The 17,731-nt window shown below is 38.5% G+C and overlaps 1 protein-coding gene across 3 annotated transcripts in view; it reads right to left on the reverse strand.

Moving 5' to 3' along the window:
• Positions 1 to 8,881: 8,881 nt before the first annotated feature.
• Positions 8,882 to 17,731, reverse strand: part of LOC127226390 (DIS3-like exonuclease 2) — a 49,135-nt gene continuing 40,285 nt past the window's right edge. For all 3 annotated transcript variants that reach the window (XM_051190376.1, XM_051190397.1, XM_051190387.1), the window contains exons 4-5: positions 15,495 to 15,548; positions 8,882 to 9,016 (exon numbers count right to left, since the gene is read on the reverse strand). In XM_051190376.1, the coding sequence (XP_051046333.1) occupies positions 8,891 to 9,016; positions 15,495 to 15,548 (180 nt within the window). In that variant the 3' untranslated portion in view covers positions 8,882 to 8,890. The remainder of the gene's footprint in view (positions 9,017 to 15,494; positions 15,549 to 17,731) is intronic.

Below are 17,731 nucleotides of genomic sequence, written 5' to 3' on the forward strand. Positions count from 1 at the left end.
AATAAAAAGGGTCAACAATACATTGGATGATTCATAATAATATAGTGAATGGATCCCTAACATAAGGTTTCCAGTAGGTATCAATGTATCAAGTAGACCCCATATTGCCTTATCATACTTTTTAGCATTTAATTAAAATACAAAGGCTAAGTCTCAGTGAGTAAAAACTTTGCTTTAAATTTCTCTCATTCACTAGTCAAGTTCTGTTTCACACTATTTCATCAGCCTCCTTTACTTTTCTCTTGAGCTAATTACTATGGCTACATCTTACCTCAGTTCCCAATCAAGCCCATAGAAAGACTTCCTTTTCCACCCACTTCTCAGAGTCAAGACACCAGAGCTGAATCTTGTGCTGAAAGCCTCTTTTGCTGTAAGCAAAAGGCCCAGAATCCTGCTTGAACTATGTTCCATGTATTACTCCCTTTGGCTCCAAGTCTAGTGATTGCCATTAAGACTCTTAGTAATTGTCACATATCTGGAAATCCCTAGTGAAACCTACTAATTCCTACATGACAATTGCCTGTTTGCCCTTTGAAAATCTATGTTGTGATACTTGAAATCTGCTGTCACTGAGCCAGGATAGCATCTAGTCTATCACCTTTTGACCCTGCCCTGATGCGTGTCTTGGTTTAGGCTTTGTCAGTTCTCTTGGTCAGCACCTGTTGGGGCTCTGAGCCTTCCCACCTGCCTCTGCCCCCCCAGAGAAGCTGCCATGCCTCCTGGTCTCTCCCAACACAGCCACTAAAATGTTACAAGCAATATTTGCCCAGCTATTTCCTAACACTAACACTGGGATTCAGACATTCTAACTGATATAGTCATCTTCATTAATCATAATGGCAACTTATAATTCATTATCTAATACTAAAAAATACTGTTATGTGCTAAATTCATGCCTAATTCTATGATATCAGGCAATATCCCTGCCCTAGATCAAATAACTTCGTAGTATTCCTAGATTAACATATATAAATAAGATGTTAAAATCTGGAAACATAAATCTGAATCCAACTATTATGCCTGAATTATATTAACATTTATTATATTAAAATGTTGAGCCCCAATTTTCTCACTCATAAAACTGAAACATCTATTAAAAGAATAATGAGACACTACAGCAATCATCAGGTAACTACAGGAAACTTATATATGTTCTTTGTAGTATACTACACATGGAGTGCAGTAAGAGGAAACTTACAGGATAAAGTTATTATGATTAAAAGATGGACAGAGGGCCAGGAAAATGGCTCAGTGGGTAAATACTGACTGTGCAAACCTGCCAACCTGAATTTGAATCACAGAAGCCTTTTTACTTAAATAAATAAAATTCTTAGCTGGTCTCCAGTGTAGCATATAATTCCTTGGAGTTTCTAAGGAAAGATGAGAGTCAACCATGAGAATCTCCACAAGATTATACACACATACATACACACACACACACACCACATGCACACCCCCATCCCACTTCTCTCTCCTCTCTCTCTCATACACACACACACACACACACACATACACACCTAAAATATTTGTTTGCTATCTTCTTGATTTTTGTCTTGAGTTCTTCCATCTCTTCTTATCCTTTTCTGGTTTTAAAAACTTCATTCTTCAAAACAATTATACGGTTTCTTCATCTTTTGTCACATGTGGGTGTGTGTGTGTGTGTGTGTGTGTGTGTGTCCCTGTCTGTCTGTCTGTCTCCGCACATGTGTGGGGGTGCAGCTGCTAGTGAGTACCCATGTGGAAGACAAATGCCAATGTGGTGCCTTATAATTTTTGTTGTTGTTTTGGGTTTTGAGACAGTGTCTCTCTCTGTAGCCCCTGAGCTGTTCTTACAACTCACTCTGTAGGCCAAATGTCCTTGAACTCACAAAGATCTAACGCAATATTCTGCCCCTCCCCAACTTTCACTTGGATAAAGATGTGCACCATCTGCACCCACTTTTGGTCAGGTTCCTAGCTGAAGCTGCACTGAAGGCATTTCAGCCTGGGCTGGCCAGTCATCGAGCTCTGTGGTCTCTGTTGCTACCCACCATCACCGCCACCCTACCCCATAGTACTGGAGTTACAGATGTGCACCACTCCACTCCTGGCTTTTTGTAGATGCTGAAGATCAAACTCTAGCTCGCTGACTTGTGTAACAAGCATGTTACAGTGAACTCATCTCACAGCCTAGCAAACAGACACTTCCAATCAAAGCAGTCTCTGGGGGACTACATGGGCCTGCCAAGGGCACTGGTTTTCCTTGAAGGGTAGAGTCTTGAGAATAGGTAGGAACCTTTCTTCCTCATGTCTAGAGTCAGTAGAGGGACTTCAGCATTTAGCCATAGTTCCTTCCCATGTTCTTCTCTGAATCCTGATGTTTTCATAACCCTCTACTCCAACAAATCATTCTCATCCTGGAATAAAACAAAACAAAAGCTCTCATCCCTCAAACCTGAATTCTAATGTAACCTTTATACTGCAACCCCAACTGCTTATATAATGATGCTGTATTTCTTTCCATACTGTAAACCTTACCATAATTATTTCCATCCCCTTCCAACCAGCCCCGAGCTCCTAAGGGTAAACCTAGGACCTATTCTGTTTTATATCTCCAGGATCTAGCCCAGGGCAGGACAAATGGAAGCAGCCACTGGATATCCAGTTTAGCTTCAAGAAGAAAAAGGATCAATGCTTGAGCATAGTTCCCACCACTGTCACCCTTTTGAATACCTGGGACAGAAACGAGGTGTAAACAAAAGTCAAGAGAGCCTGATCCTAACACTGGCTCTGCTCAAAAACCGCTCAAACCACACACTCTCACAGTATCTTAGTTCCCAGCTGGCAAAGTAAAGAAACAACAACCATTTGTCTCTCAAACATCCATTAATAGATATCTATTATATACACAAACCACAAAAATGTAAAAAAATTCTGAAATTAAAATTGTTATATAAGAGTAAATTATTTTTATTATTGCCTCACAGCTTGATACTTTTATAGCTGTCTATTTTTTGTAAAGCATGCTGTGAAATATTATTCTTACTACTATAACTAAAAGAACTGTTGGGCTTTTTTTTTCTAAAACCTAAAAGCCACTGGTTTACCTCCACCCAAGAAAGTGAACACAACAAGCATAAAGAACCAAGAACCAAATAATCCAATTAATTCACATTTGCTTATACTGGCTATAGATTCCTTTGATAACAACATGTTCTTATACTAGCAAACCTGTAAGACAATTGGCCAGTATGTTTTGAGGTGCCTATATTATATACATGTCCGGGATTTCTGATGACAGTTTGAATATTCTCTTCTCTCTAGTTTGATTCTGTCAAACAACTGTCACAGGTAGGTCACAGCAAATATGCTTCCACCTCCAAACCGAGAAGCTATGAAGTACTTGGACTAAAAGGCCCTAAGAGATATAACTAACGGAGCTGAGTTTGAAAGAACCTAAGCCATTGTCAGCAGCCTATGAAGATGCTTGGGAGCTCCACAGACACAGAATAAGCAATGAGGGTGGCCTCCAAATCTCAAATCTTCTAACAGCTAAAGACACACATGTACACATCTAAAACAGCCTCTCATCCCAGTGGCAGTCCTATGACTCTACACCCGCCCTTGTCAGCAAGTCCAAGAAAACCCAAGCCCACGACTGTCCCTGTCCATCTCTGTTCATCAGATGAGGACACAAGATCTAGCCTGGGACTCAGTGACCCAACCACAACTGTTAATACACACACTCCTCCAACCATTTTCCTGCCAAACAGACTCAGATCCAAGGACCATCCCCCTCTCTGCATGCTTTATCCCCCTCTCCCCCTATTCCACTAAGTAGGTCTTTTACTCAAGGTGTGGCCCCACAAACAAGAGGTTCAACACGCCCTGGAAGCTTGTGAGGGGTAAGACCTGGGCCCGACTAGAGTAAGAGTCTTTATTTAACAAAATCCCCAGATAAATAATTTGCATGCTAAAAACCAGCCCAGGCCCTAAAGCCTGGCATGCTCCTCCATCTTTCTCAAAGACAAGAAATAATGTTCTCGGCTTTGGAAATCTATCTGCTAGTGCCATTTCCTCGCCAGACTTCTGAATGCCTAAATGGGCTGCTGAGACTTTATAGTTCCCCCACCCACTGCCTCTAACTTCTAAAGTTTCTCAGTCCCACAAAGGACAGTGGCTGCTTTACCTTTTGACAAGATAGCTTCCCCTGCCTTCCAGGCAAAAAAGGCAGCTTCCAAAGCTACAGGGACTCCCAGGTCTTCTGGTCCTTGGAAGTCAGAGGGTTTCCCATATCCCCTTTCATTCAATGAATGAAGCTAGCACCCAGCACTCAGGGTTCAGGGACTTTCATTCTTTTAACTTTCAAGGTGCCACAGCTCATTCAATCCCTGGAATATTTCCCTCCACAATATGGACTGGTGAAGAAATCCGGAGGAGCAGCTGAGACAATGAAGAGCCTACTGTGGTTTCAGTTTTGTTGCTATCTTTGTTTTTAAACACAGCTACCCTAAAGTAAAAGAACCCAAAGCATATTTCAAACCTATACTAGGTAGGCCCTTGATCCAAACATCCTAGGTTCTTTCCCACTCTCTGGGCTCAAGCTGCTCCTTACTATCCCTGAGGACAAAGTCTACTGATACTCTCGTCTTTCTTGTTGACTTTCTCCACTAAGCTTCATCCTGCTAGCCAGCCAAGAGAATGTAAAAGTAAACAAGGTACATCCAAAAGCATATGCCTATAATCCTAGAACTCCAAAGGCTGAGGTTGGAGGATAATAACTTTGAAGTCAAGCTGGCTACACAAAAAAATTCTCTCAAAAACTATAGATGCTAAACAAGCTACCCTCTTCTTTGAACAGGTCACATAGACTACAAGAGCTTGGGTTTATTGACTTCACATCACACTGTTCCTCAGTTCCCTACATCCTCAGATTACATCAGCCCCTTATCAACACCGGAATAACCTGGCCATTATAGTTTTGTCCCCATCTGCCAGAGATATAGACCTCTCTACATTATTTCTCCACCTAACTTATAAATGGCAACTCACCCAAGAACTTAGTATTCAAAGTTCTCCTTCTTTAGCTTTGTGACTCTAGATAATACACCTACCAACAATGCTGCTATAAACAGTATGTACATGCTGATGACTCCAAAAAAATACATGTCTCGTTTCTACACCTCTGTTACTTGGAACTCTCCAAACCCCATTTAACTGCAAATATCTTTATTTTCAGTATATTTTTACATTATTGAGAAAAAGCAAACATAATAAACTACATATACAAAAAATACAAAGAGTCTTAAATAAGCATGCAATTAGCAACAATCTGCAAAAACTAATAAACATACAACTCTCCTACTCCTTTTGTATCTACCTTTTGTGGCTATTAATTATTTTGCATTTCTAGATTTTTATAAAATCAAATCATATGGTATTCTTTTGCCTATTTTCTTTCACTCATCATTATTATTCACTCATTATTATGGGATGTATTTTATCTTATGGTACACATCAGTCATTTTTCTTTTTTCATTGCTAATTTGTAATTCAATTGAATGGACATACCAAAATAGGTTATAAATCATTCATATACTGATACATACTTGTTTCACTTTAATGGTTAAAACTGAAAATCTGTGTATAAGACTTTTATTTATAAGACAATGTAGCCAATAATTTCATTTCACTAAGGTAAACAACCAAGAATGGAATGGCTAGATCATATATTAGTCATATGTTGAACTTTTTAAGAAACTATCAAACTCCTTTCCAAAGTAATTGCCCATTTTTCTCCCCATCAACAGTACTAGTTATGTAATATCCACACCAACACATGGTCAATCTTTTTAACTTTAGCTATTGTAGTGGATCTGTAGTATCTTGTGATTTTTATTTTGTATTTCCTTAATAACTAATCCTAAGTATCTTTTCCCATATTTTCCATATCGTTAGTAAAAGCTGTTCAAATTTTTAATGTATTGCATTTTATAACTGGGTATTATTGAATTAATTTCTTTATACTCTAAATAAAAACCCATAGTCAAATAATGTTTTTGGAATGTTTCCCCTTATCTGTGACCTATTTTCTTATTTTTAAAACAGTGGCTATAGAAAATCAAAAGTATATGATTTTGATGAAATCAAATTTATTGACTTTTTTCTTACACATTTCAATTTCTTTTGTTATACTTAAGAAATATGGGCCAAATCTGATATCTAAAATCTGGAAATATAAAATTTTTGACTCAGTTTCCTTCTAAAAATCGGTGTTTTTACACAAACATTGTGATCTGATTCACTTCAAGCTACTGTTTCCTTTCTAGTCCCTATTTTGTCCATTGGTCAGACTGAACCTAGAGCCAACTACAGATACACTCACTTACAGTTGAGTTCTTTCCTTAGCCCTTGGCATTTTCATTTTCACTCTGTAACAGACTGGCCTTGAACTCACAATGTAGTCAGTCAGGCCTCCAACCTGAAATATTCCTTCCTCAGCTTCCCAAGGCACCTCGCCACCTGTCCTAATCCCTGTATATATTAAGGGGCAAAGCTAATTTATTTTTGTATGTCTATAAAACTGGCACAGAACATTTGTTGGAAAAGATCCCTTTCCCCACCTTAGCAATTCACTAGAGAAACAGTTAAAAATGTATGAGTCTATTTATAGGTTCTCCATTTTGTTCCACTTATCTGCATGTCCACCTTAATGCTAGCAGCAGACCTACCTTGAGTACAGGAGCTTTAACAAAGGTCTTAAAACCAGGCGGGTGCTATTTCCTCCAATTTTGTTCTTTGTTTGGCTCTTCTAGATGTTCTGCTCTTCCACACAAATCTGGAAAACTGCCTACAAACTCTATAAAGAGACTGCTAATATTGAGGGGGCAGTGCACTGAATCAGTTTGATCTTAATTATTTGAGTAGAACTGGAATTGTAATGATATGGACTCTTTTATTTCATAAACATGTTATTTCTTACCATTTACTGAGTCTTCTTTCACTAATGAGCTATAGTTTTAGTGTACACTGCTTATATTTTTGGTCACATTCCTCCCTAATTAAGTCACATTTTTATCCTATTGTAAACAGCATTTTCAGAAATGTTTTAATTTCCTATTTTTCATTGCCAGTATGTAGAAGTACAAATGATTTTTTTATATAAACCTTCTATCCTTCAACCTTGATAACTCATTTTTTCTAGTATCTTTTTCAATAGACTCATTAGAACTTTCTACATAGAAAAATCACATAGTGAGATAATAAAACAATTTATATCCTAGTTCCTTTTTGTACTAGCTTGAATCTCCAAAACAATGGGGGAAGGCAGGCTTGGTGGCAGATGCCTACATCTCAGTACTCACTATTCTAGTACAGGGAGACTAGGGCAGGAGGGTCCTGAGTTCAGTGCTAGTCTGGGCTTCCCAGCATGACTCTGTCCTGCCACACCAGAAAGAAAAACAGGGACATTCCTACTCCCTCCTCGATTTTGAGGGCAGAGCCTTCCACCACTAAGAATGACACTGTTCTAATGTCTTCTACATGTTCTTTGTGTTCTCAGGTTATGACATGACCACTATTCCTGTTTTGCTGCAAATTTTTATCACAAATAATTGTGGAATTTTGTCAAATGTGATTTCAGTGTCTACTGACTGATACTTGATTGAAATATGGTGTCAAATTTAGTGTTAAATGGTGACCTACAATGATTTCTTTTAAACATTAAGTCAACTTTGCATTTCTTGGACAAGTCACACACTCATGTTCTAGTCATATGTACACGCTCCTAGAGTCACTTTGCTAACATTCATTTTGTGAGATGCTTGCTCACCTGTGTCTATAAGAGGTATTCATCTGTAGATCTCATATGTGGTTTCCCACTCTGGTATTTCACAATAGTGGTTTCATAGGATGAAGCCAAAGGGGTCACTCCTTGTGTAAGACAAGGAACGTTTCTACTTTAAATGTTTAGTAGGGTTTAGTAGTAAGTGAGAACATCTAGGATGCTGAAGCACTTGTCAATAATGCATCCCAAAAGAAATATATTAATAAGCTCAGGTAAAACCAGTGACTTATACAGCAAAATATGCTCGTCCTCATTCCAGCTAATGACATCACACTCATTTTGCTTAAACACAAATCTTGTGTCTGTGGTACCCCCTCCTTTCCCTGTCCTGTTCCTCAAACCTGCCTTCAATTCCTCTCTGTTCAACTTTCACATGCCAACTTCTCTTCACACTGGCTATCTGCAACATGAGACTTGCCCCCACTACAGTCCAATGTTCAAACAATAACCAAGATGATTTCTGGTTTGATTTCTTCCACTTTTACATACTAACTGTAAAAGAAAAACAGAAGTTTTTTTTCATGAACCTAAACTATATGACTACAGGGATGCTACCTACCTCACCAAACTCTTTCCTGCTCAACTAGCTCCAACAGCACAGAATTTACAAAATCAGAACTCTAGATCCAGGCCTGCTGGCACATGCCTTTAATTCAGCACTAAATATGTACTGCTGTGTGTTTCAGTACAGGAAGCAGAAATCTAGAAAGAATACCATCATTACCGTGGATTTGTTGTCCCATCTCTCACAGCACAGGGTGTAGAAAATAAGGAGTGATTTCCAGCTTGACAAGACCTTATACGCATTTTTCTTATACAAAATAATATCAGAAACCCATGCAAAGATCTGACAAGGTAAATGGATGGAAGAGGGAACAAGATGCTTCAGACCCCATTCAGTAGCATGATTCAAAAGCAACACTCAGTTATACCTTGGGGCACAAGGGGCCTGTAACCCACAACACACACACACACACACACACACACACACACACACACACACACACACACACACGGTGCCTATAAGTGCATCATGGAATGCATAATATCCTATGAAGAAAATAATTAGGAAAGGAAATTTAAACTCACCTTCCACTGGTCTTCAGGAAGCAGTTTTACAACCACAAGGTCCCCATTTAAGGCTCTATTACGAGCAACAACTCCATCAATAAAAATGTCCCGATCACCATCCTAAGTTGGAAGGAGAAATAAAGGAACAATCAACTTACCAAGGTCTGGAGCCAAAAATGTATTTCTTTAAGTGTTTAGACTCTAAATCTGTCTACTAAAACAACAAGAACTCTACTCCATAACCTTAAACAAATCTGAAGAGAACTAAAATCTCTTCTGATAAAAAGAAATGGCAATGCAAAACTAAGAACAGAGTAGCAGAGTGCTAAAAAAAAAAAAAAAAATCACCAAATACTTCAAGAGATCCAATAAAGGCAGATAAAAACGAAGAAAAGCATGTAAAGAAAAAAGCTAAGGCTGTAGTCTCTGATTACTAAAACAAGAAAAATGATGTTATCCTTTTCAGCTTTAGATTAGAAAAAGAAAAATCTCTACAGAAAGCAGAGAGAGAAGGAAGCAACAAGAGCTTGAGGTTAATTTAACAGATACATATAGATAGATAGATAGATAGATAGATAGATAGATAGATAGATAGATAGATATACACTTACACTTATATGTAATTTTAAGTAAACACAGAATAACGTGATTCCTTAAGGCCATTAAAACCCCAGTGCCAGGCACAGAAAACCTCCTTTCAAGTTGGTCAGGGAGTCCAAAATACTCTCAGAAGAACACATGCTATTTCTGTTTCTCTAAGTTGCCTCCCAGAAACTGAAGCTCAATCCCTACTGCTGAGGGCAACATATACTTCGTTACAGGACTGGGAGGAATGGAGCCATGGATCCAGTCTGGAAGCCTCCTCCCCCGAGAACTAACATTCATAGTATCGGGAGGTGCTAGGGATAAACAGAAACTGCAACCCAACTGTAACCATTGCCAATGAACCACAATACTGACCGGAACTGCAAGATACCAAGGTAGGAAAGTGGCCATCAAAATAAAGCCCACTCAGTAGAAAGGATTATTCCTGATACTGTAAATCTAGCCAACTACTGAGGACATGGACCCTAGAAGAGAGCCTACTACTGCTATATTCCTAAACCAGCATATTTTCTACCGCAGTCTAAATATTTATCCTCTCTATCCACACAAAAGTATAGCTCTCTCTCTCTCAGCCTCATCATAGAAGCTTCTTTTACAGCAGAGACCATGACAGAACTTCACACTTGGCCAAAAGGTGTGTCCAGCCTCAAAAGATATATCTATGGCACAAGCCCCACACCTAAGGCTCAAGGAATATGACAGAAGAAAGAACAGAAAGAATGTAAAAGCCAAAGGACCAGGATGTCTGCTGCAAGGTAATGTCTCTTCTATATATGATAAGGAGGCTGCACAATAAAATCTCAGCCATGTGTTACATAAACAAAACCTGCACAAGGATGACAACAGTTAACATGGATGAGGGAAGTCTCATAAGACCCCCACCCCTAGATGATGAACCAAAGGCAATTAATGACTTCTGGGAGAGGAAGAATTAGTCTTCCCCTCCGATGACTCTCCTAATAGGTTATCCAACACACTAAAAACATACACATATAAGCAACACCAAACTGACTCACAGATTGTATTTATGTATTTATTTGTACATACATGTGAGTATATACATGCACATATATACACATAAACATATGCTTATAAATTTGATGAGTAGTGAGGAGACTCAGGAGGAGCTGGATGAGAGAGGGAGGGAAAGGAAATAATTTAAATACAATACTCATATATGAAATTCTAAAAAATGAAAAAAATGAGATTTATAAAGCATCTTCAAATCTCCCTCACTCCTGGCTTCAGAGCATAGTAAACACTAGACCAGTGGTTCTCAATTCATGGATTAAAACCTCCATGGGGGGGGTCACATATCAGACAGTCTGCATATCAGATATTGAAATTATAATTCATAACAGTAACAAAATTACAGCTAGGAAGTAACAACAAAATAATTGTATGGTTGGAAGTCACAACATGAGGAACTGTATGTATGAAAGGGTGGCAGCGTTCGGAAGGTTGAGAACACTTCTCTAGAAGCACTGACACCTTAAGCATTCTCAGTCCAGTCAGAAATACCCTCTCTCAGTGGTATGGTGCCCAATGATCCCCCTCCCCAGGCATCTACTTCAAAACCAGAGTCTTCTTGATAAGACAGATAGCTCTGCAAAATCACATGCAAGAAACAGCTAAGGAAAAGCAAGGTTTGGGGAGTCAGAGGCTGAGAGAAAACATGTCTCATCAATAAACATGTACTCTTCTTTATTCTTCCAAGTCATACTTATGTATTTCTTTTCATAGAATAAAAGAAAAGTTAAATGTTGGCTTTACAGGAGCTGACAGCAAAAGTGTCTGGAAAGTCACTTCCCTTGTAACAGAGATACTCTATACTGATAAGATTTAACATTCAAAAAAGAAGAGTACTATAAAAATCTAGTTAGTTCAAAACTGTCATTCCAAAATCACCAATCCCACCCTCAAGGGGAAAGGGAGAAAGAAAGAGGGAGAGGGTGGGGAAGGGAGGGATGGAAAGACAGGGAGGAAGGAGGGAGGGAGGAAAAGAAGGGAGGGGGGTTTTTTAGCCACTCAGAATGTTTTATAGTTCCTAGTTGCAAACAAATTTGAGATATTTTAAAACAGATTTTTCTGTTCAATTTCCAATCTAATGATGGCTGGCAGCTGTGGCCTACATTCTGTTAAACCTGACCCTACCCCACCCTAGTCCCTAAGGAACAGCTACCGTGTTAGCCACAAAGAATTACAGCAGTTTAACCTTGTGATGAGACTCTCAAGAGAAACACAGATGACTGGTAAAACAACTCCAAGTATGACCCATCACAGTAATTGTTGCATTCTGCAATGTATTTAAAGCACCATGATCTTATGAACTCCCTCCAATGAAGAGAGCTGTTCAGAGGCTCATCCCTTAACCCATTCCCGTGCATCAAAACATCAGCAACACAATGCCTCAACAAGCAGCTGTAATCATCCTTTGGCAGCTCAGAAATTAAAGATTGGCTATACTGTGATATTCCTGTCTCAAAGAACCAAGAAAAGAGGGAATGAGTAGAACCTGAGCAACCTCTAGCTATTCTATCTCTATTCAGTCTTTGATTAACTCAGAAGACTGTATCTATAGGCAAGACTACCATTTTAAAGATACTAAACCTAGGAACTGCTCAATTCCAAGATATAAGCATTAGACATATGTGACTCATTCCACATATTTGGGATCTATCATAAGAACACAAAATTCTACTTTCAATCAGTAGAAATTATAATGACTCCAAGTCAAGTTCCCTCAACACAAAACATTCTTTTATATACCTGATGATAAAATCTTAGCAACTGGCTTAGGGGGATGTTCTCACATGGCAAATAACACTAAGTAAACATTTTAGATTAAAAATAAACCTAACTAATTTAGTAAAATCTCCTTTTTTTTTTCTCTCCAAAAACCTTAGAATTTTGAAGCTGTGACCAACAGGTGATATTTAATCAACTCTTCATATTATATATAATAAGGAAAACTTTCTATTTCCTAAGGTCAGATCAGAGACTCATTTCATATCCTTTTCTGTCTTACTTTCAAGCCCCAACATCCCTCTTGTTAGTCTACTTATGGGATTTTGCAGTTCATAGATGTTTGTTCTTGACATGGACACGAACTATACTCTTAGACAGAAATCCACACTACTGAATTCTACTACTGTCCTTTTCAATTCCTTTCTACAATGCCTCTGAAAACCACAGCTGACCAAAAGAGCTCCAAACCAAGAATGCAGTACTACTCTAATGTCCAAAACTATTTCTATTCACCTACAATTAATTAGGCTCTGGTGAGCAGCTTTTGCAGCCAGTCTTCACAAGAGGTAAATTTAGTAGCTTTTATCTTTCTCAGAGAATATGACTACCCCATTAGATTCTAGATAAAAGAACAAATGAGGCATAGAAAAGACCAAAAAAAAAATCTTAATACTGAATCTATCTGAAACTTTCTAAATAGAACATGACAGAAAAACACTTTCAAACTGAGAACCTCTGAAACATCAGTACATTTTGCTTTTACTTACTAGCTTTTTTTAAACAAACCATTCTAAGGCAGACAGACACATTTGCAAAGTAAAGAATATTAATTTAATTTGTAGAATTCTCACCATGCCCTCAGCCCACCTCATCTGACAAGGAATTCTAAGAGACAAAAGATTGTGTCCCTGAAACTGGCCCAAGCACCTAGGAAGCACCCTGGACTATATGCAGAGCAAGGGGCAGTATTGCTAAGAAACATGAATATAGTACCCAGATCTATGAGATTAGATAGCAACAGATGCACATGCAAGAGTCCTGTTGGATTGTACAGGAACCAAAAGGAGACAAGGAATCAGGCTTGAGAAAGAAAGGGAGTAGAACACAAGAGAACACTCTGTATTTCAGTTAGCCTAAAGCTCCAAGGAATATGAGTTCTATAAACAAACATGGGTGCATAGAGGCCTATTTGTCATAAAATGTAGTTTTAAGATTATTTTTATGTACATGTGAAGGTGCACATGCATGTAGGTGTCCACCTAGGCCAGGAAAAGGAGTCGGATTCCCTAGAGCTAGAGTTACAGGGGCTTGTAAGACACCTGGCATGAATGTTGGGATACAAACCTTCATCCTCTGGAAGAGCAGCAAGGGCTCTTAACCACTGAGCAATCTCTTTGACCCATGAAATTTATTTTTGCTTAATGAATTGTTAGTTTGATTTACATATTTATATTTATTGTTTTTTAATTAAGTATAAGGCATGATGCTATGTGCACCTAATTGTAGTGTTCACGGGCATAAGACTTCCTGGAGCTGGAATTACAGGTGGTTGTGGTGTGGTTACTAGGAACTGAACTCAGGTCATCTACAAGAGGAGCACAAGCTCTTGACTCCTGAGCCATCTCTTCAGCTCCTGATTCATAACTTTTTATATATTTAAATCATGTGTCTCTTCTGTCCCTTAGTCCTAGTCTCCACATTTGTTAAGTGCTGTCCTAACAGGGATTTAGCTTAGAGGAACTCAAAACTAAACATTTAGAAGAAAAACAAAAGCTAGTAATAAAATTTTCAAAATGCCTCTTTATCATTCCAGCCAATGAGGGTGAACATCCACACACAGAATAGATGACAGGTTTCAACTCTCTGCAACTCATAGATACTTTATGGAATGAATCCCTTACTCCATTAATTGAGACTCATGCTTTTGTTACTGTTTTTCATACACAGGAACCCTAATTTAATCAAATTCCTCCAACTGGAATGCTACTACAACAACAAAAATCATTCTTTCTAATGTGAGAAACATCGGTTATACAGAACCTATTGAGAGATGGCTAGTCCTGACTCTTAACATGGCACCTTCTTGTACATGATCATCAGATGAAGCAAACTCTAGAATCTAGTACCAATGTAGACCACACTCAATATACTCTATTGCATGACAGAACTGTTCCTGAGATGAAATATTCCCTCAAAGTTGTCACTATTCAAGTACAAGTCAGAATATAGATATGTTTTATCCAAGGAAGAGACTATGGTTCAGAGAAAAGAATGTGACATGTCAGAGATGTCTTTTCCCTAATGTAACAGCAAGCCTTGAACTTGGAATAAAATATGAGTCCTTGGTTTCTGGTGAGAAAGAGAAAAGGAAATGGGTAGAACTAAAAACAGATGGCAGGGTCACTGTAATAATAATAACAACAACACTAATAACATAATCACCTATGAAAAGCATGGTAGTATTAAACTTGCCATTTAGCAAACAAAATTATGTTAACAGAAACATTTGTGTCATATTTCTCTTCTATAAGTTCATCCCTATGGCCTTTTCCACTGTAAATAAATAAATGAATATTTTTTAAAAATGTTATAGTTATCCATTACAGCATCCTAGAAAAATGAGGCCAGGAACTCAAGAATATTACTCTCCCAGCTTTGCACAATCAAGACTCCTACTGCACAGACCTGCAGCTAACTACTTATCAGTGTGAACATACTTTAACCAGAGAGAAGCTCTTAGAATGAGTCATGAATATAAGAAAGAACCTTGTCCGAAGGCCTACCACCTGTATGAAAGTGAAGTGAGAAACTGACAAAACAGCATTACACATTATTTTTGGACAAATGTTCAGATTAGCTCATGCAGTAGAATGAAAGTAGATAGCATATTTGTTTAGGAAAGATTAACTTAAATCGGGTGGGAAAACCTATAAATCCTTTTAAGCTATAAACCAAGAGCATCCAATTACATGAACTGGCGGGTAGTCTGCCTGGGTCCAGCTGCTTTCTGCAGCCTCCAGAAAAAAATACCATCCCTCACATTTGGCATTCAATTTTAAGACTGGCAAAAGGGAAGGTGAACCAAAGACAAATTTTATTTATTTAAATTTGAAGAAAATCTTTGCCTATTCTCAATTTTGTTTTACTATTCTGCTTTTTAGTTAAAGTATATGATTTCCAAGTTCAGAGTACATCTAAAATATTCAATATGACATTAAGTTTATTATAAAGTTAATAAACTTACCGGAGAAGGAATGAAGGCTTCATGAAACTTCTTTGGATTAATTCTCAATACACCCTTTAAAACAAAATAAAACAAAAATCTATGAAAAACCTAACTAGTTGGATATTTATGATTTTTTCCTATGCTGTTCTCTGATTTAAAAAAAAAAAAAAAAAGAAATTCTTAAACAATTTGATTCAGAAAAAAAGTTAAATTTATGAAAACGATGGGTTATATGCATGAAAATTGAAGTTTGTGTAAAACACAAAAAGCTCAGATTAACACCTGCTGAGATGGAAAAGGTAAGAAATAGCAGCGCTTGGCACACACCAGGAAACAACTCCTGATCTTCACACTAACCCTTGACTTTAATGAGGCATCTGGGGCCTGTCTCACACTAGCTTTTGTTCTCTCCATTCCATGACCTCTGTCTGCAGTTGGTTCCTGGATTGGTTTCTAACTGGATACTTGGCCTCTAGGAACTAGCACACATTTTACTTATGGCCTCTCTGCAGAGCTGAATGAGTTAATAATTCAAAATGGTTCATAACCAGCTCTTAATGCAAATGGCAGTGCCAGTTCCCACACTGAGGCCACCCAGTCTGCCTTCAACTTCGTACGATTCCAGAACCAAGTCAAGGTCCACTTCTGTGTATGTACAGGGGTGCAGCTGGGGGCAATCCTCAACAGCAGCTCAGTGCTGTGCGTCTTTTCAGGAAGCCATAACCTCCCCAGATTCCAGCTGCACTCACAGGCCACTGGGACACATGGAGAGAAGAAGCTGTTTTCCTAACAACACGACTCAAAGGATAACTTGAGAAAGTGTTTAAATAACATTTCCTACTAAAAGGAATGACTCAACAGCACAAAATTCACAAGATAGGTGAAGACATAAAATTAAATGGAAAATCATTTATTTCTTTTACTAGTACTTTCCATGCCATGGAACACATCTTAACACACCAATTAGATATCACAAATGATCACTCAGTCCTTAACCATTTGTCAATTAGTGATTATGGTCAAAACCCGAAACAGACCACATAGGGTACTGAATAATAACTAAACATGGTCCTTGAGAAAGAAAATGTGTGGAAGGCTGTGAAGTAGCAGCTACAGCATGCTTCCAGCCAGGACACCACGAAAGGCTCCGGAGATCATATATAATCCTCATGGAAGAGCAAAAGATGAAAGCCAGCGAGGAGAGAAGAAAGTAGAGGTGTACTGTTAGCAAGAGCAGGCAAGACTCACTCCTCCCCCATCCTGCCAGAATTCTGCTTATAGTTACAGAACGAGGGATCAGGAGATACGGCTGACAAGCTGCCCAGGCTTTCTTGTTAAGAGTGCTAAAGCAAATTCACTTGTAAAGTAATTGTTTCTTCCTGAAGGAAAAGGAAAAATACTTATAATTCTTTCTAAATACTCATACACTCAACAAATATTTCCTGACAACTAGCTTGACGGGCACTATGTATGATTATGAGACTACAATAGAGACTAATAGACAATCTTATGGGGAAATGCTTCAGTAAACTGAAACAGTATTTTTATGCATTTCACTTTCTGATTACATACACCCTTTCTAACTTCTTTTTAATTCCTATTCTTCTTCTATCATCTCCCTTTTAGTTCAGGGAAGGGTTAGCCTCTTGTTTTGAGTGGGCCTTAAATTGCAGAACACTGAGAGAAGCCAAGGCTGGGCTCAGGGGAAAGACACACATTGTTCAGGTCTGCATTTAGGCTCTACTTAAAAGAAAATACATTAAAAGCACCAGAAAGCTCTTGATTCTCTATCCCAAACCCCCAATAAATGAAAGCATAGAGAAGAGGGTAGAAGCCTTTCTTCAGATCAACATTTGGAGATTTGACTTAAGAACTGGATGTTAGGAACAGACCCCAGAGAGAACAGATAGAACACATAGAAATGGGCAACTCCAACTGGGTCCTCAGCAGACCAGAGCTGTTCCTACCACCTGAAAGAAGAAGGTAAGCATAAAGCCTGCCAAGAATCAGTTCACCATCCAGCACAGCCATCCAGCAGAGGATGCCTCACCCAGAGGAGGCCAAGGCCTGCATTTCTGTCTTTCCATAACTCACCTAATTCCCCATCTTTCCTCTTTTTCAAACTTTTCCAAGCCTGGAGCTTGACCAGTGAGGAGTATCATGTACTTCCCATCCTGTTCTGGATGCTCCTGCAACTTCTTACCTCATCAGAACCTGGCTCTGCCCTAATAATTCCTGTCAAAGAGAGGATGGTG

The sequence above is a fragment of the Phodopus roborovskii genome, unplaced genomic scaffold, assembly GCF_943737965.1.
Source record: "Phodopus roborovskii unplaced genomic scaffold, PHOROB, whole genome shotgun sequence".
Lineage (NCBI taxonomy): Eukaryota > Metazoa > Chordata > Mammalia > Rodentia > Cricetidae > Phodopus > Phodopus roborovskii.